The 20,095-nt window shown below is 44.5% G+C and overlaps 1 protein-coding gene across 5 annotated transcripts in view; it reads right to left on the reverse strand.

Moving 5' to 3' along the window:
• Positions 1-14,569: 14,569 nt before the first annotated feature.
• The window catches only part of MGA (MAX dimerization protein MGA), a 59,191-nt gene continuing 53,665 nt past the window's right edge, over positions 14,570-20,095 (reverse strand). For all 5 annotated transcript variants that reach the window (XM_058025560.1, XM_058025562.1, XM_058025564.1 and 2 more), the window contains one exon: positions 14,570-19,494. In XM_058025560.1, coding sequence (XP_057881543.1) covers positions 18,194-19,494 — 1,301 coding nt within the window. In that variant the 3' untranslated portion in view covers positions 14,570-18,193. The remainder of the gene's footprint in view (positions 19,495-20,095) is intronic.

A 20,095-nucleotide genomic window follows, 5' to 3' on the forward strand; every position in this document is an offset into this window, starting at 1 on the left:
ATGGTGGATATGGAGTTCAAAAAGGGCACCAGCCTGTACAGGACTAGGACCTGGCACTGCACAGGAAAAAAAATGTAGTCAATAGTTCTTAAATTTCTGCTGTTCAACACTAAAACTTTAGAGTCATCACACTTGGGAGAAGTGCATGCAGTTGGGAAAGAGCCGAGGGATGGCTTTGAAAACAAGGGACAGCTGAGATGTGTGCTTGGGAGACGCTGTTTAAATGCAAGTAGAATTGTTCCTCTTTTGTTGGAAGCTGAGCACAGCAGAATGTGATTTGTGATTACAATTCTTTGTGTCTGTGAAGCGACTGAAGAGACAGGCTAACTCTGAAACATCACTGGACTTCTAAATTCACTGAAAAGGAACTGGGACAGGCAACGGATGTTTCAGATTTTCAGACTACAGCATACTACCTTTCTAGTTATTTTTGAAGCAGCATGAAATGTCACAGTTTCTTCATTTTGTCCTAAGGAGAAAGATCTTGCCAGTGGTTTTTAAAGAAACTTTTTCTATAGTTTCATTAATAAAAACACTTGCTCTTTTTTTCTTTGATCTCAATAACACAAAAGGGAAACAGGCAGGAAACACTAGTTTCCTCTAGGTATTTGCAGTACAAGTCTCACCACACACCTGTTTCATTGTTAGACATATACAATTTTCCAATTGTAGTATCAAATTTGTGAAAGGTTATGGAAGTGAAAAACCCTTGCACTAACTCTACAACCACTGGAGCTTCGGCTGGAGTGAAACCAGAGCAGATGATGCTGTCCTGCATGGCTTCTGTTCTCCCAGCCCTATCCTCCAAGAAATACCAACCCACTTGAAATGGAGAAACTGCTTTTCATCCGGTGGCATGGCTAGAAGCAATTGGTAAACCTGCTGCTCCATGACAAGCTTCCTGATGTTGCTCTTGCTCGTGCTGTCCAAAATAAGCTTTCCTATGGCAGCAGTCAAGCTGGTAATCTGCTGGCCAGCCACTGTGTTGAAGCTCATCAAAGGTGCATGTGTGACTTGTGCTGGGCAAGTGCTTCACTCTGTGCTCACTCACCCCAGAGCTTGCTGCTGTTTCTTTTGTTAAAGTGCCATTATTGCCTCCTCACTATTGCCACAGATTACCTTTATTTCTGAACAAGGCTTGTGTTTTTACAGTATGTTCCTGTAGGGCCCATCTCCACAGGGCAGTGCCTTGACTGAGATCAGTTAGTGATAACCAAAAGCAACAGGACTTTCAGCTTCACTCTAGAGTCATGAATTCTTCTTTGACAGAAAGGATAATGTACCATGAATAAATTATGTCATTTATCTTTGACGTTTTCAGCATTTGCTCTTGAATTATGTGTTCTCAAAGAAGTCTTTCTGAGAGATGCCTTAAGTAATGAAAGAACAGATGCCTCAACAAATTAAATGCCATATTTTTAAGCACTAGATAATGAAGTATCTGAAAAGTTTTTTCTCTGTTGCAGAAATCCTCCATGCTTTTCTAAGAAATAGCATTTTGCAATAGTTTTGAAATCCTGTAGGGCTCCAAGCAAAAGGAACATTTTGGAAGGGATTTTTTTTTTAAAAAAAAGTTACTTTCCTAGTTAAGAATATGGTGATAAAATAAGAGCACATAAAAAGAAGACACAAAGCAACAGAGCAGAAGTGCTACATGAGCCCTCTCAGTGTGATATTAAACCTTTCCTTGAACATGTTCTCCTTAAAAAGCTCTTCTCACCACCTGTGGCCAGTCAGGGAGCATGGGCTGAGTCTCCAGACAGCCGAGCTGACATGCTGAGAGCAGATGTAGTCCCATGACTGGATACACTAAGTGCTTTCCAAACTCTCTGTGTGATGGGGCTGCAAGGTGCTCTGTGCCTCTGAAACCCTGATGTGCTGATAGCATGTCACAGCCAAGCCCCTGAGTGGTGGCTTGCTCAGCTTGGGGTTTTGCCATTTAAATTTTATTTTTTTTTTTTGTCAGAGAAACAGAACTGAGAAAGGATTTCATTTTTTCAGACACCAGTGTGCTGGAGCTGACCTGCTCTCTGGTACTAGAGGGAGCTCCAAACTGGAAGCTGTGGCAGCCAACATGAGCAATTGAGGCCAGCTCAGTGACCAGGTGAGTTAGTCAGGGAGCAGCATCAAACTCATGCAGACTCATAGCTCCCACACAGCTTAGAGGATGGGTTGATCACCTTCATGTGTGCCTGCAGAAGCAGTGGGGACAGACATTTTTCTCCATGCCCTCACTGCTATGTTCCTGAGCAGCTTTCAGGCCAAGTGAAGAGCAGTGAACATAAGCTTTAAACTCTGTGTAAGAAAAGCATTTGGTCTTCTTCTGTAAGAGCTGCCTACCCTCCAACCTCCAAAGGACCATAGTGCTGCTTTCCAGATAGGATAATGACTGTCATTTCAGCCTCACAGGATGTTGATTCAGCAGGGTCATTATGGCTTTTTCCTCATGTTGACTTCTTGTTACAGCAGTGAACAGCAGGCACTCAGATGTGGAGAGAGGGTGGAGGAGGAAAGATAAACAGCTTTGGTCTAGTCCAGAATAAAAATAGCATATATGTACAATGTATGAGAAACTAGACAGGTAGAGTGTAAAAGAAGAAAAGCAGTTACCAGGCAGTAAACAGAGGGCATTTCATGTTTAACTTTTATCCAACCATGAAAATAACTGTGAACTTAATAATAATTTCATTATTAACCTCTTAATTAAATATGAATTTGCCACAGCAAAAAGCACCAAGAGTTCTTTTCTGGGCATACAGAGGTCTCCAAAGCTCAATGTACACTAGGTCAGGTGATGAAACCCAAGCAGAGTTAGTTGGTTTTGTTGCCTTGTTTGCTGGCAGTGAGCTTTGTTCCTTCCTCTCTCTCATTTATTGCCACAGCTACAAGGGATAAGCAGAATGAATTTCTAGAAATTTTTTCCAACCATAGCTTAGGCCTTTTTATCAGGCTCCTGATACCTGACTTGAAATGTTTAGAATCCAGCCAGCAGTTACACAGGATCTTTTCTTCATGTGTTCCCATTGAAAAGTCATGTAGACATCTATGGTTCATACTGCATCCAGGGAAAATATGCTTATATCATAGATCCCAGCTGTGCTTTAAAAAAAGAATAATATACATGCATGAATGCCATTCAGCTGGTTGCTAGGAAATTGTGCTGATAAAGTGAAACCGTGGGAAATGTAAACAAAATGTGTAGTATAGAAAGTCCAGCTGAAGACATAAAGTTACTGCTTAGAAAAGACTTGTATCCACTAAGGACTAATAGTTTCTGGAATAAGACAAAATGTGTAGAGATGTACTTGTAAATCCCAGGCACAGCTACACTTGATTTTTTCTGAATTAGAAGAATGTCCCCTAAACTGAAAGAAAAATTACAAATCCATTTCAATTTTGACTCTGCTATTGTAACAGGTGAACTAACCTGCTTATGTCTCACTCCTGTATTTTGAGGGATCAGCAAAACTCATGCTCTCAATTAAAACTATTTTTAACATAATTAGCAAAATGTGCACAAGTGTCCATTCAGCTGTCAAAGCAAGGCCATGTTCTGACTCACCTGGTGCCCGAGGCACATGTGCATCCGGTGCGCAGTCAGGTGCGCTTTCCAGCCTGCTGTGCTGTGGCAGATGTGATTGGTAAAAAAAACATCTGTACTGGCTGACTGAAGCCTGGAGGAATGGCTGTGGACTTCCCACAGGCACCTTGGGCAGCACACAGCTCAGGAGAGCCTCAGCAGCACCGGAGTGCTGCAGGGGCAGACAAGCCTGGCAGGGCACTGCAGGGGCCAGGGGCTCCCTCGAGCAAGGTCACAGCCCCCACTACTGCTCCAGCCCCTCCACTAGTGCAGCACTAGATGTGTGAGCAGCTATCCCCACTAGCTGTGGCCTGGCCCACACATTTGTGCATTAGCCAGCTTCTGGAGGGAGATAAATGATGATACAACCCCATGAAATTTCCACAAGAAGCAGGACCTGTCTCTGTTGTCCGTTTCTCAGTGGCAAGGGATGAGAAATGCTGTGTGGTAGCTGCTGAATGTGAGTGTGTTGTTCTTCCTGCTGGCTGCGTGGAGGTTACGAGGGAGGATAAACATCAAGTACTGAGGTAAAACTTAGCTCGGACACTGGGCCACCATCACAGCTTTGGCTGGTCAGACAAGCCACGACATGGTACTCAGGCCAGTCCCCAGGAGTCCTCTCAAGCTTAGATCTAGCAGAGTCTGGCCCCATTTACACACAGGACCAAATGGTTTGACAGTCTCAAAAGCCCTCAGTGGGACTGCAGTGTTGCATGAACTCTGTCACTTTTAGACCGTAGTTATCTGGGACATTAGATGTGGGTAGAGACAAGAGCAGCACCATGCAGATAGGAGAAGGATGTCTCCCATTGACTGGACAGGTGCCAGGGCTGGCAGGCACACAGAGATTGGATGTTGGACACTCTTACTTGCAAAGGGAGTCCAGATCTGAAAACCACATGATAGGAAAGCATTTGACTGAACTGGTACTTAAACAGGGGATGCCAAATCCTTGTTCCTGTTTGTAGGAGTTATTTGTCTTCCATTGTTCTCCCTAATTACTGCTCTCTGGAAATACCTACCCCAGGTTGAAATTACCATTGAACTTTGTGAGGAGAGATAAAGGCCTCCCTTAGAGCAATCACTTTATACCTTTCCCAATTTTGGGGCCATAAATTTTTTCGAGTGAGAGGGGCTTCAGGCATCTGCACACTTCATCTTGTTTGCAGTGGGTTTAAGGTGTTTGTGAAAGGTAGCCAAGAAGAGCTACTTTGCACAAATGTCCTAAAATACTTGCAAGGGCTCACTGAGGAGAGGCTGAAAGTGCTGCTTGGCTGCTCTAAGATCACCCAGAGGCCAGTTCACTGTACCAAGGTTGGGTTGAGCTATGTTATGTTGGACCAGGTTAGATTAGAGAGAGTTCCTTACTGTTACAAGCACAGAAAGGGATCACAAGATAGGTTTTCCAGCATGTGTCTAAACAACTGATTCTCCTTCACTTGTCCTCCCTCTGGCAGCATAAGCAAGAGCATACAAAGTAACCATCTTCACTCCCAGACTGTTCTGCAAAGGAAAGCAGGGAGCTGTTATTTTCCAGGTTCTGCCCTCACAGAAGAGGCCTTGCAGCTTTCTATGGGACTAAACACCAGACAGGAACAATGCTTGGCTGATGTCTGCCTGAATGTCCTTATGTGTTTAGGCCAGCTCTGCACAGACTGCACGGGTGGCACTGGGCACAGAGGCTGGCCTGAAAGGAGAGATGCCTGCTAACCCCTCTCTGCTGAGCTGCTGTTCCCAATGGCCTGCTGTCTAACCTCCCCCCACTCCCCAGGAGAATGTAGGTCACTGTTCACATTGTTTTCCTCTGAGCCTCGACCGTTCCTGTTTTGCCACTTTGTTTGCAATTAGCCCGTACTTTTGTAATTGACCTAAATAAGCCTGTTTGTTTCATTTTCCTCCATCCCATGCCTTATGTTTTCAGAGAGCTGTGATTAATAAGAATGATGCAGCATGAATATCTTCTGCAAGCCCAAAGCAGGCAGTGCCCCGACTGGAGTTAGTCCTGCTCTTGATGCTCAGCAACAAGTTGACAATGTAAACCAGAACTCAGGCAACTTTGAGTTTTGCCCTGAGAAAAAAGACAGCATGACAGATCTTACAGCTTGGTTGTGGTGTATGGCCTCCTCAGATGCCTTTTATTGTTACTATCTTAGCAAAATGAAAGAACTAGAGCAAAACTGTAAGTGAGCAAGCAAATAATAGATCCCTCTCATAACAAGTGATGTCCAAGTGTTATCTTGCAAGCCATGAAACCCACCCATTTATATCAGTTTGCACAGCTGCTCACTTTGCTCCCACAATCACACTTAGCACAATGATGATGTCCTAAATTTCCTCTCATGTCACAACCCTGCCCTCCCCATGATGCCTGAAATGTGAATGCTGGAAAATCAAATGCAATAGAGCATGGAAGTTATCCCACTGAATCTCTCATGCTGTTGGGACATACTCAGCTGGACGGGTTTCAGGCACCGTTTTTGCCTCAGTTTTCCCATCTGTTCTCATAACTCCTGCTTGGAGAGGAACATCTCATGAATGTTTCCTTTATTTGCACTACTTTTTGCCTCTCACATCCTTTAAAGACAAAAGTAAATATCAAAACAAAACCTTGCAAGAGAGCTTTTCCCAAAACTTCCTGTTGTGTTCCAGACCCCCCCACAGAGATGTTCTGCTGCTTCCCACCGGGGTGCCCATCTCTGTGTCCCCCTCCTGCAGGCAGGGCTGTGTTGGGGTCCATATGTCAGGTTGGCACAGAGCTCATAGGCCCATAGGAGTCACAGAGCCTGTGGTGTCCCTGAACACCAGGCTCCAGCCTCTCATTTTAGAGATGCTGGAGGAAGGCACAGGGAATGAAATGCAAACTACATGTCATGCTTTTCAGAAACCAAATACCAGAAATGCTGGCACTGCATCTATTTGTAGTTTTCCTGATGCATTGCCCGTATCCTACCTAGCAGTATGGAGTCAATGTCTGTCCCTTTGCTTGTGCTTGCTTCTCTAAAAAGACTCTGAGAGGATTTTAGTACATGTCAGATGCAAAGAACAACTCGGTCCCAGGGCAGACTCTGACTCTGTCCAGCAACCCGAGAGATGACATGGAGATAGGCACAACAAGAGCTGTGGCATAGGGTTGTGGAACTGGGGTTTTCCAATAAGCCTAAATTTTGTACCCAACTATAACTTAATTTCCTTGGGAACTAGGACAACAAATCACCATAAACCTCTTTTAAAATCCCTCCATTTAACCTCTTGCTCCTTGACACAGACTTTGAGATCCAGGCTTCCCCCTTTCTCTGTAATATACCTTGGCTTGCAAAATTCACCATGCAGAATGAAATCTGAACTTTCCACTCCCCATGGCAACCATAATTCAATTAAACAAGACAAACCTTGGACAGCAGTTGGTCCTTGGACAGGACATGGTATGCTAAATACAATACCAGCAGGAGGAGAGTGAAACACAAAACTCATGAAACAATCCTGTTAAAAGAGGGTTGGCAAGTGGGTGCCCTTCAGGACAAGGACACACAAAAACACACATGCTCTCCCCTTTCTTTAGTCCAGCACACTTCACATAGATGACAACAAATAGGAAGGACTGGGATTAATGGCAACTTTTGCATGCTTACAAGCCTCTCTGAAGAGCACCCAACCGCACATTCAACTTCTCTGGATGGATGCATTTGTTCCCTTTGCTAATGTGCAAATATAGGTCTGACTTAGGGATGCTTTCCTTAAGCAGTGCCAATGTGGGCAGAAAACAAATGTCAAATCCAAGAAAATTGCACACAGCCCATTAGTCATCTGGCAGGACAACTGACTGAGAAGGAAATATAAAAGTATAGCCAGATCACACTCTCACAGAGGTGAAAAAAAAGAAAACATGGTGACTAAATACCAAAGTCATGGCAAACCCAAATATTATTCTCAGAATGACAAGAATTAGGAAGGCTAGAAGATAGGGAGCAACAGACGTGAAATATTGCCCAGGAAGAGGCACTATCTCCACCCCTTGAGGTTTCTAATTCCTGGATGGAGAAAAACCTGACCAGCCTGATTTGATCTCATGATTGCCCCTGCCCTGGACAGGAAGCTGGACTATAGATCTCCAGAAGGCCTTTCCTATGTGAATTTTTCTGTGATCCTATGAATGCCTGTGATTTGGCATACAGAGAAGGCAACTACTGACATTGCCATGACAACAAACTGGATTTCTGCTGGTTTTGCAGCTTCCTGCAAAGAGAAGAGTGCACGCTTCCTTGAGAGAAATGCTCACAAACCCCCCAAGATTTATAGCACTAGATTCATTGGAGCTTTGCTTTCAATCTAATGAAAGAATTAATAGGTATCAGCTTGTTGCACAGTTCATTTCTGCTTCTGCTTCAATTTTCTTTTCTTTTTTTTAAAGATAGTGAAGAGAAAATTACATGCAATCTTGCAAAAAGAAGATAATTACATCCTCCCCCTTGGGGAGACAACCAAAATGGCTTCAGCAGATACTTCTCATGCCAGTGGGAGTCAGCAGCCAGGGCTGGCTGCATATGGCTCATCACAGCCAGCCCAGTGCTGTAAAGCATTTTCCTTCACCATTTGCCCTGTGGTCTTCCTAAACAGAAGCGCATGAACCGAAACACTTCCCATGTTTTGTTCAAATACTGCAAATACTACTCAGCTGCAGCAAGCAGGAGTTTAAAACCGGGAGCTGGGCAGACCCGAGGCAGTGGTGCTGCTGTGGCCGGTCACACACGCAGGGATGGTGATAGGGCTGTGTGACCTGTGGGGGTGCTGGCCTGTCTGGAGCCCCTGTGGGCTCCTGGGGCTGCAGGCAGAGGATGGGGATGTGGGACTCTGCTCCCACAGCTTCTGCCCTGGCAATGCCCATGGGGGAGCTCGGGGACACGAGAGCACTGGGGCCTGAGGTAACGCAGCTGCAGCAGCAGCTCCGTGTGCAGCCACACAAGGCAGCACAGAGCATCCTCAGAGGCAGAGGAGGGCTTGGTTTCCTGCACACTTCCCACTTGCACTGTCTGCCTCTCAGCCAGAGCCAAGGATCCAGCCTCCTGGGACTCACCTTCAGCCAGGAATAACTTCTGACTTGAGGCAATTTTAGTAGGTCACCAATGCCGCTGGCTTTTTCCTTTGGCGGTTTTGCTTTTCTTCCTCACTCTATGAAAATCGAGTTTTCTTTCAAACATGAATGTGCCCCTTGTAAGCTGATCTGCAATATAATTATTTTCTCCCTTGCTCAGCAAACTTTGCAAAACTGGACATTTTCCCCATCAAAGCCAGACAATGAGGCCTTGTCTACACTGGAGCACAGTAGTAACAATTCCCACTGTGGCTGCCATCAGTTCAGCTCGCCTGGTGGGAGCCGTTTATTAAATTTTTTTCCTGAAGACTAAGCCTCCCAGTTCAAGTTGATTGCCCCACATGTCAGAGCCACAAAATATTTGTGGGGTGAGAATTTTTTGCCATGGGCATTCAAAAGCTAAGGAAGCAAATTCAAAGCTTTCCAAAAGCTTCACGAGCTGCAAGTCTGCTTGAGCCATTTTTTAAAACCAACTAGTCATTGTAATCTAGAAGTGCAGACACTGGTTGGGGAGCAGGAGTTAATCCTTGTCCTTGCAAAAGGTTTGCCAGCACCTCCTTTTCCTGTCGTGGTTTTATAGCCAGTCACCTTAATAGAAGTTAAAACATGATCACATCAGACCTAGACCATTAAAAAAGGTATCAAAATAACCAGAGCAGGAAAATTGTACAGCTGTGTTATCCATCTCGTATATGGAAACCTTCACGTGTGTTTGAAGTTTGCTGAAGCTTGGCCCATTTGAAGTTATCCAACCCCTTAACCTGTCCCCCCATCAGAGGCCACAGCAGCACCTCCCACACAGCCCAAACCCAGCCAGCAGCTGCCTGTCGGTTTCTCGGCCGTTTAGGTGGCCTGGAAAGGCCCAGGGTGGCCTTGGACAGCCGGCGCTTCATGGGACGAGGAGAGACTTCTGATCTTTTCTCGGTCTCGGTGTTTATTAATTGTTTATCTAAAAGATTTTCTCTTGGCCCGACAGAGGTCTGCACAGCAAGCCAGCCATGAGCACACTGCGAGCCCCCGGGGCGGTCACCTATCCTTATACCCGAAGTTACGTATACAATATTTATAATTTTTCCCCAATACCTTTTACCCTTATTAACCAGTGCACTTCTAGTAATAACCAATCCCAAAGTGCCACCATCACCACAGAAGATGGAGGCCAAGAAGAAGAAGAAGAAGAACAGGACACGCCCCAATTCCTCCATCTTACTTCTTTAGACCCCCCTGTACAGAAATCCTAAACCCTGTGTTTCACACTCTAATTAACTTATCCCTCCACCATTCACCCAGTGAAATCCTCCCATCCTCATACAGGTGTCGTCTCCTGTGTAGGATCAAAGTCCAACCACCAGACACTTCTGGCAACATTCCAGGACTCCCGAGCCCCCCAAGGGTGGTCTCGGCCACTCTGTGCCTCCGTCCTGAGATGCTGAGATCCCACAGCTGCCCCCACCCTGAATTGGAGGGGCACAGGTGGGGCTCCACCGACCCCCATCCATCCCAGTGTCCTGCTGCCACACAGGACTGCCCAGGCAGGGGGACCTTTCCCAGGCCTGCTGCCTTTCCAAGGCTGAGCACACAAATGTGGCTCCAGCCAGGCCCCAGAGGGACACTAATGGTTGATCAAATCATGTTTTACTCTAGCTACATAACATTTTATAGTGACATCCAGGTCCAGCACATCTCTGAAATAAGGCACAGCATTAGTTCACACCTTCCTAAAGCTCAGCACTGCCTGAGCCTCCGGCTTTGGCAGGGGCAGACAAGGGCCATGGGGGCCAAGGGCTCATGGCCGAGGACAGCACAGCTGCATCCATGCCAAGCAACAGCTCCTGCAGGAAGAGGCACCTTTAGCTGCTGTTTACACAAACAGTTCCAGCCTTCATTGGATACCAAAAGAAACCAGACACCTTGTCTCCATTGAGGTTTTTCCTTCAGGAGAAAAGAAACTCAGCAAGGAATTCCAGAACCCCTTCAAAAATTTTTCTGCTGTTTTAGGACACCTTAGGTTGGAACATGTTTAGTGAATTAAAGAGTATAGCTGGCAAACCCTCAGCCATGCAGAGGGCAGGGTGAGCCAGAGGGAAGCAGAAGAGGGCAGAGGGATTGGCATGACACTGCTGCTCTTCAGAAGAGAGAGCCCAACACGTGCTCAGCAGTTGCCTTGGTGCCAAGAGGTGAGTGTAGCCACAGGCCTGGGCTTTGAGGTGCTGGTGTGTGTGTCATGGCAGGCCAGGGAGCAGTGCACAAAGCAGCAGGGTCTAAGCCCCTTTTCCTTACACAGAGGATGGGGCTCAGAGGTGCAGGCCTGACTGAGCAGGCAGAAGGACTGGTGGAAGGAGGGGAGAAAGGGGAGCACCTGCCCCTCAGGCCAAGAGCAGCTTGTGCAGCCCTGCAAGGGGCTCTGGCACACAGGGCACAGTGAAGGCAGCAAGGGATGGGTGGTGCAAGTGCTGGCAGCAGATTCCCCAGCTGCTTCTGCCAAACTACTGAGTCAGCTCCAGTGCAGACCCACCCTTCTCCTCTCACTGCTGCAGGAAATCCTGGCCAGGCACTGAAATGGAGGCTACAGCAGCACGTGCTGCTGTAACAGCCTTCAGCAGACAGTGGTGTGCTGTTCTAAAAACACCTGTAAAGCTCTTATTGTGCTGCTAATGGGCTTCTTGTTAAAAAGAACAGTCAAGCTGCTACAAATCAAACAAGTCTTGATCATACTTTCACTCTGCAGAAGGTCAAGAAGGGGAGGTGATCATCAGTCATCCCATCCCCATGGCCTGAAAATACACTGTACTGTTTTCCATAAACCAGCAAGCTTGTGTCATGAATTCATCCTCTCTTTTGGTTTTTTATGTAGATTGGGTCCAGCACAATTTCAAAAACAAATTCTGTCCTCTTTTTTAAAAGATGATTGGTATTAATACTGTGGTTACTTTACATTTTTTACCTAATAATAATCACAGAGTACTGGATCTGAAAGTCCAGAGGACCAAAGTCCATTTTCCAGATCCAGTGGCTCCTCAGAGGCATGCAGTGCTCCGTAGTCTCAGCTGCAAAGTGGAGCCCATTGCTCAGGTAAGCTCTGCAGACCCACGTGAGCCTACAGACCTTGCCCAGAGACTTTGTGCTGCACAGCCCCATGCCCTGGAGAAGCCAGGGAAGAGCTGCACACCCACAGGTTTTGCTGCTCTGCTCTGGGCAGCCACATCCCTGCCCCAACAGGCCTGGGGTTTGGCCAGCAGGACAGACCAGGAGGAGCTGGGCAGGCTGTTTCATACAGCTGCTAAAGAGTTAATCGGTGCTGGAGCGCTAAAAATGGCACAGAGCTTATGTCTGCGTATCTTTTTTTAGCTGCTATTTAATTGCCTGGTTCCAGCCCACGAGGCACAGCACGGGCACTTGCCAGGGGCACCGCTCTGCGTCACACAGGGGAACTGCAGGGAGCCCTGTGCTCGGCAGGGACAGCAAAGGAAGTCAAAGGCAGCAGGAAAGGCTTTCTCCTCTTCAGAGCTGGTCCCAGCAGGCTGGCAGAGAGACTGAGCCCTGCTCTCACAGCACAGCAGCCTGCCTGCTCACACCCACACAGCTGTGACTGCCCCTTGATACACCCCCATCACACCCACATCTTACACCGGCAGGGATCCTGCTCCCCAGCAGCTACTCCCATGCTGAGAGAGCTAAGGTGAAATGCTGCCTTCAGGTTCAAGTCTCTGATTTCCAGTATCTACCTTACCTTAGAGAGCCAGGGCAACAGCTGTACCCTCGAGGCACCACAGTCCTGTACACTGACAGCCCTACAAAAGCCAGGGAGCCCTCAGCAGGATGTTCCAGGTAAGTGACTACTATTAAAGCAAGGACAGGTCTTGGAGCTTTGTGTCACAGCAGTTCTGCTGGCAGCATGGGGCTGCTAGAGAGCAGCCCCACCAAAACAGGGGAGAGCAGGGACATTCCCAAACACCAGCACAGGGGAGACACCCCTGGCTGCCGGGCTGGATGCATGATTGGATTAGACAGACAGCCATAGGTCCCCAAAGGCCTCCCTGGCACCGGGCTGTGGGATGTGCTCGTGCTGATGATCTGCAGGAGGTGGTGTGGCTGGAAGCTGGGGCAAGGGGTCTCCAGCTGCCTGAAACACTGCAGGGAGGCTCATGCTGGCAGCCTGATCCTGCAGGAGGTGGTGTGGCTGGAAGCTGGGGCAAGGGGCTCTCCAGCTGCCTGAAACACTGCATGGAGGCTCATGCTGGCAGCCTGCGAGGCCCACGCGGCTGCCCAGGACACACCGGGGCTTTCCTCTTCATCAGAAAAGACCCAGACAAGCGGAGACTAAATCCTTCTAGGGGTAGAACTCTATTAAGAGAATGAAGACAAGGACACCTCCAGAAGAGCTCTCACCTGGTCAGACACCTCCAAATCCCCGGAGACACAAGATGAACAACTAAAGTGCGAGCTGAGGCACCACAAACTCCAAATGAACAGGAACAGCCAAGAGCACTGTGGTGTAACAATGCCTTCTTGGTGTGTAGCAGCAGTTTAAAGTGCAAAGAGATGAGGCACTGAGCTCAAGTGACAACAAATGGCATTAAAATTCCTCCACTACCATGACCCCAAATGACAGTTATTTAGATTACATTCACTGCCAGTTATGGACAAACTGGTCCTGCACAATTTTGGATTGCATTTATGGACTCCAATCTGGCTGCAGCATCAGTTACTGCACAGGCTCCCTGTAACTCTGTATTGTCAACAGAGTTTATTTGTACCACCATCTGCATCTCCAAGAACACAATGAATATGCTGGAAAACACAGATCCTCAGCACAGATTGTTGGCCTCTATTAGAAAGTTCTTTCCATTGCAAGGCTGACTGGATATACTTCATGCTTACACTTCTTTCTATTCCAAGAAGTAACTTTAGCCCTTAAAATAAGGAGTAAGAGGATGAGACCTTGCTGAAGGGTTTGAGAAATTTCAGAAAATAAGTTGACTGTGTCAACCGTTTATATTAATTCATTCCTGTAAGGTCTGATGTTCCTCTTTAAATAAAAATAAATTCTGTGACATGTCTTCTCCAGTCAATTGCTTACCCTCACGTGCAGCTGTTCTCCTCATTGTATTTTCTTTTCTCAGGTCTGTAAGACTAACTTCTCATTTGTAGAAATGCACTACATAATGAAGAAAAAAATACCACCAAAAAAAGAGGAAAAAAACCAAACAAAACCAACCAACCAGCCAACCAAGAAAATAACACAAAAAGGCCCCACAACCAACCACCCACCAAACAAATAAACAACCCAAATAAAAGAATCCCTACACACTTTCAAATGTTATCTTTCAATCCCTGCATGTGGAAGCCATAGATGGCTACTTGTTATGGGCATTTTATCTATTTCTTTCAAAAAAGCATCTCTCCTCTGACACTTCACTTAAAGGCAGATCTGCAAACCAGTTCCCACTAGGACAGCCTTAGTGTTCAACTTCTCTAAAGGAAACAGATACAAAGGGTTGGGGTGAGGAATCTAAGCTTTTCCGTGGACTTAATCTCTCAGCTCTCAGATTTTTTTTTCTTTTTGTGCCACAACCAAATGTTAACCCCCTTGGCTTCTTGCTCAGGGTACATCTCACAGAAAAGAAAGTCCCTCTGTTGCATTTTCTGCACTCAGCAAGTCAAGATCCCCTATTAAAAGGGACGACATTTCCACTTTTCCTGCATACTGCTAAGACTAAAGGGAGAAATCTCTGAGTTGTCTGATCACTAGAACCAAAACCCAATGTCTGAGCTGCCAAGACCTGGGCCTCAGAGCATTCATGTACCACTTGCTCAGGTCCAATGCCACATGTCACCAACAGCCCACCACCACGTCATTTCTGCTCCCCTCTATCCCTGTAACAAACTTTCAGAGCCAGTTTCTAGTTGACCTTGATTGGTTTATTTTAGTTTTACACTTTGTCCCTCACATACAGTTAAGAGTCTTGTACTGTTAGATTTCTACAAAAATATCAATTCTCCAAAAGCAAAAAAGAGGGAAAGATATATTTTAATATATAAAAGGAAAAAAGCTAAATCTGACATTTCATTATATTCTTAAAAACATTCCAGTCTATTTACAGATGTGTAAAAAAACAAAGAAAATCTCCAGGTCTCTTGGTCAAGCAAGAGCGTGCGCCTTGCAGGGGTTTCCTTGTTTCTCCTGTTTTCCTGTTTCCAGAATCTTCTCATAAAGTGTTATGTTCTATGATTATTGCCTCAAAAAACAGCATATGTAATTTTTAAAATGTTTGGGAGCTTAAGGGAAGAGCAAAGAGTCAGCATTTAAATTCATAGCAAAATAATGTGCTGCAGACACAAGACAGTGAAACAAGCAAAACCCAAGAGCATTCAAACATGCTTTGTTGGCTGGTAGAACCCATCAAAGATCTTTCTTGGAACCACACCAAATGCCACCACCTTCTACAGCCATACTGGGGGGCTGTTCTTAGTTAATTTTCTAGTAACATTTAGGGATCAAAAGGTTTTGCTGTCATCTTGACATCATTATATTTTTACTGCAGTAATTTTTTTTTTCCTGCCCAATGTCAAACAGTAAATTCACATACAGAAATTTTATACTCCCAGATAATAAACAGAACATCCTCAAAAGTACATTATTTTTTTTTTAGATCATGTGTGATCAGTTATCATGTTATAGCCTCTCTGTCTCACAGAAAACACACAATTCTGTGTGAAAATTAAAACTGGCTATTTAGAACCATAAAAAAAGTGAGGTGCAGAAACAAGGCTTAGTGATTAGGAATTTAAAGTAGTCACAGCACAAGTCTTGCTGCTGTTTCTTGCACAGGAGGAATGAAATCTACTGGAAAAAAATTATTACAAGTTAAAACAATAAGCAACTTCAGCCTATTGGAAATACTCAGAACCAGATTTCCCAGATAAATAAATTTGAGTCTGATGTAGTGCTAGTAAAATAATTTAGTTACTCCAGATTTCTACTAGTTTAAAATAAGGTTTAAATCCTTAAGAAGAAGAAACATTTGTTTCTACCAGTTTAAAATAAGGTTTAAATCCTTGAAAAAAAGCAACATTTCTTTCTACTAGTTTAAAATAAGGTTTAAATCCCTAATAAGAAGAAACATTTGTTTCTACAAGTTTAAAATAAGGTTTAAATCCTTAAAAAGAAGCAACATTTGTTTCTACTAGTTTAAAATAAGGTTGAAATCCTTAATGAGAAGCAGCATTTCTTTCTACTAGTTTAAAATAAGGTCAAAATCCTTAATAAGAATCAACATTTGTTTCTACTAGTTTAAAATAAGGTTAAAATCCTTAATGAGAAGCAGCATTTCTTTCTACTAATTTAAAATAAGGTTAAAATCCTTAATGAGAAAAGCAGCATTTCTTTCTACTAATTTAAAATAAGGTTAAAATCATTAATAAGAAGCAACATTTGTCTAATTACTAACTGGGATTGTAAATCCCCTTTCCTAAGGCATTAAGTGACAACTGTAAAACCCTGCAGGACTCTCACAACGACCTAAACTCTCCTCTCCAAATCGCTAATACCAGACTTGTATGAAATATTAGAATAGCAAATTTGCAAAAAGGCAAAAGAGAGTTGTATGGAACTATTTTAAAACACGCTGTTTAGAATGCCCAGATGAAAAATATTTTTTAATGTAGTCTCTGGAGTAACTTTACACACAATGAGCTTGAAGGGCTTCTCTCCTCTGTGGCATAATATAAATAATAAAAATGCACAGAAAACACCGGAGATATGTTTATTCCCTGATGGATCTAATCTAGACATGGATCCAGAAGATGCAGCGTACTGGACAGGGCTATGGTTGTACAAACACTGCTCCCTCCCTGTGGAAGAACATCAATTGCAACACCTGCACAACCTCTGTGCTGGAAGGATGAAATTCCTGGGTTACTGCATCACCAAAGATGGGCAATTTGGATGGCAGGGGGTAATCCCAGCTGCTGTTGCTGGAACAGTTAAGACATGGAATTACATTCCTAAACAAAAAACAAAATGCACCATCGAAATTCTGTATGATTTTCAATTTTCACGGCAATATTTTTTACCTTTTTCAAACAGTTAAGAAGAAGCCCCCCAAGCGCACCGTAACTTATATTTACAAACTTGATAGGAAAAGATTGTGTATACTCATTAACAAATCATCTCTCCGAGGCTGAAAACTTCATTTGTCAAGAAAACTATGAAAACAGAAATTGTGTACAAAAATATAAATATCTTTACAGTCTGCAGGCCCCTCACAGTTCAACAGCTGAACAGCGAAGAGCATCTACAGGTTATTGAGTAAGCAGTGGCAGAGAAGAATAAAAAATACATCTTGTGATTCAATACTGCCCTATTTCCCTGGTAATGAGCATTTTTGTTGACTTTTTTGCTATACACAGCTTGTGCAAATGCAGTGAGAAACCTCTGAGTTCCTTTCCTGAATTTATAAAGAAATGAAAGGTTTGGAAAGCTATACACATATTTTCATATTTACACTCACATGTACACCTCGCTCACTTGCGCCAGGCTACAAGACTCCTGAAAGCTTTCTGTGTTTTCACTAAGCAATACTTGGTATGAACATTCCCAGCCACCACACACATCTTGAAGAATGACAGAAGGAATGAAAATAGGACCTGGGAAAACACTCAAACTACTTCAGCAATGTATTTAAAGACGTAGCAATAGGGTGGCCACATTTTCTTTCAACTCTGCAATTCTTCCTTATGGATGTCCTAAGCATCAGAGAGAAGAATTTATTTGTGTGGGGGCAGGAGGTGAGAGTGAGGACAGTATTATTAAAGTTAACATACTGTCCTCCTTCTAATTACATTGGGAAATGTGTTTTTCTCTCCCAGCAGTGAGAGTTGTGTTTATTAAAATTTTCTGTGCATAAGCTCTTAAAAAGTCTCTGCTAGAGAACTATCTAGCACCAAAGAAAAAAACTTTTTACTTCAGCCCTCTGCAGTCTCAGATTTCCCTTCTGCCGCTCTAGGTATCAACTTTCAGAGCAACTACAACCTGATTCCTGCATATTTATCATATTCTGCAAATATTAAAAGCAAATATGAACAATGCCGTTTCTGCATAGATAATTTGCCTGGTACAAAACAGATAATCCTTTTTTTTTCCCCAACAAGACAGCTGCCTCCCTACTGGGGAGAGAAAAAAAATCTCCTTCAACAGCCTCAGTTTCTCAGTCCCTCGATAAACTATTCCTGTGAAGAACCCAATTTTGGAAGGATACCATGTGCCCAGCAATGGTTATAGATCATCTCTGTTGTCTTGAGAATGGGAAGGAGAACACCCAGAATACAACAGTGAGGTAAAAGTACATACACATGCCTAAAGTTTCCTAACACTTATTTACAATTTGGGGCCTGCCCCTCAGATGAACACAGTACTGATGCTATACAGAAAACAAGTGTTGCAGACAATGGAGGCTGCTGAACAATGACACTGGACACACTGCTCTAGATCTCTGTTCCAGTCTGACAAAAAAAGTCTGCACTTATTTGCCTGCTGAACTTGAAGGCAAGGTCCCAGTAGTATTCAACTTTGCAACCACAGGTGCTAATGGGGGCATTACTTTGTTATCCTGTCCTTCTTGAACAGCTGAAGGTAAAGAATTTTTTACCCCACTAGGTGCCAGTTTTGCAACTATAGGTGCCAATAAGGGCATCACTTTATTGCTCTGCCCTTCTGAGTCTACTGGCAGACTTGCCACTTTTAAACCAAGTGGTGCTAGCTTCGGCATGGGCCTCCACGACTTGTCAGCATTACCAGCTTCTGGATTAGTCTTCATCTGCAAAATCGGTGGAGTCACATTAGTGGCATCTGACAAGGTTGTTACTGTTTTGCCATTCCCACCACTGGTTACAGACAGATTGGAAAGTGGATTCTTCATTTCAGTACCTATCACTATCTTTAAGACATCTGCCTCAGATGAAGGATCCCCAGAGTTCTTGTCCCCATCACTAAGGTCATCATCTTCCAGGTGCAGCAGAAGGGGGCTTAAAGAGCCACCACCTCCTGGAACTTCAGAAAGGTCCTTAAAACTGCCTCCCAAATGGCCAAACTGGAAGGAAGACCCATCTGCAGCGGAGAGATCACTGGCTGCTCCCCGACAAGCCTCTGCATCTTTATGAGAGAAATCTGAGCTGAGGGCACCAGGCAGCTCAGACATGGTTGAGGCATCATCGTTCAGCTGCTGGTTGAGGAAGGCGATTTCATTGAGCAGCGAAGTGAGGGTTTCATCGGTGTCATCACCCTCCTCAATGCTGCTCAGGATCTCACTTGTATCCAGGTCTGCTTCCTCCATTGCCGACGCCACTTTCCTCAATTCCATTTCTATCCTGGAGTCCTTGATCTGCAGCTTGCGGAATGACAATTCTTTGGATTTTAATCTTTCCCCTCCAGAATCGCCATCTTTCCTCCTAGTTTGGCTTCCTACAAACTCACCAATGCACAGCTTTTTGCTGAAGGACTCTGGAGATTCCTTTGTACATGATACGTTCCAGAGTTGTGGAAGGACGTCTTTATTTTCAAAGAAAACTTTCTTTGGACCTGTGGTGTTTCCTCCATCTCCACCACTGTCTCCCAGACATGGTTTGGCTTTTTCTTCTGAAAGGATGTTGTCACTATTCATAGTTTCAAGGGGTGCTACAGCCAAGGATTGCTCAGAAGCTGGAGTACCTGCAGCTGCTGTTGCATTAGAATTTTTGTTTCGGTTCAGGTTTAGATTCATGCCTGCTTCAGCAGCCAGTGATGTTACATTAACTATCTTTGGCATCATGAATGAATCTTCACTTTCTGCAAAACCACACAAAGCACCATCCATTAGGGTATGTGTTAACTGCAAGTAATTCTATGTAAGTATAATTAGCTCACTTCCAGGGTTTTCTAAAGTAAACTGCAATTTAGACTGCTTACACAGCTCTGGTCAACTGAAGGTTTAACACACCAATAGCTTAATTTTCAACTTGTAGAACAAGAGCAAGCTCCAGTGCAACCACCTATAATGCTTACAGTTCAGATGGTGATGCACAAGGCAAACATAATGAGAATTTTCCCTCTTACTGTTTTTTTATGCTTTGTTTTTATGATCACATCTTGCACTACTGTTTTTGTGCACTACAGAGACATTTCAGGGACTAAACGATTACCCATTTTCTGCCTCCTAGCCATTCCCTGTTAATAGCACTCAAATTTTTCCCAGCTCTATACCTGAAGTGAACTTTCCTTTTTCATTATGACCAATTACAAGGAAGCAGAAAGTGAGTGGCTTGCTTTCAGCACAACAGATGGCAAGCAGAGCCCTGCTGGCAGGAACCACCCCACACCCAGATCCAATGGACAGCACAAGGTCCTGAAAAACAGCCCTCCTATGGGCAGCAGAGCTGGCACAGTGTGG

The sequence above is a fragment of the Melospiza georgiana genome, chromosome 6 (genome assembly GCF_028018845.1).
Source record: "Melospiza georgiana isolate bMelGeo1 chromosome 6, bMelGeo1.pri, whole genome shotgun sequence".
Taxonomy (NCBI): Eukaryota; Metazoa; Chordata; class Aves; order Passeriformes; family Passerellidae; genus Melospiza; species Melospiza georgiana.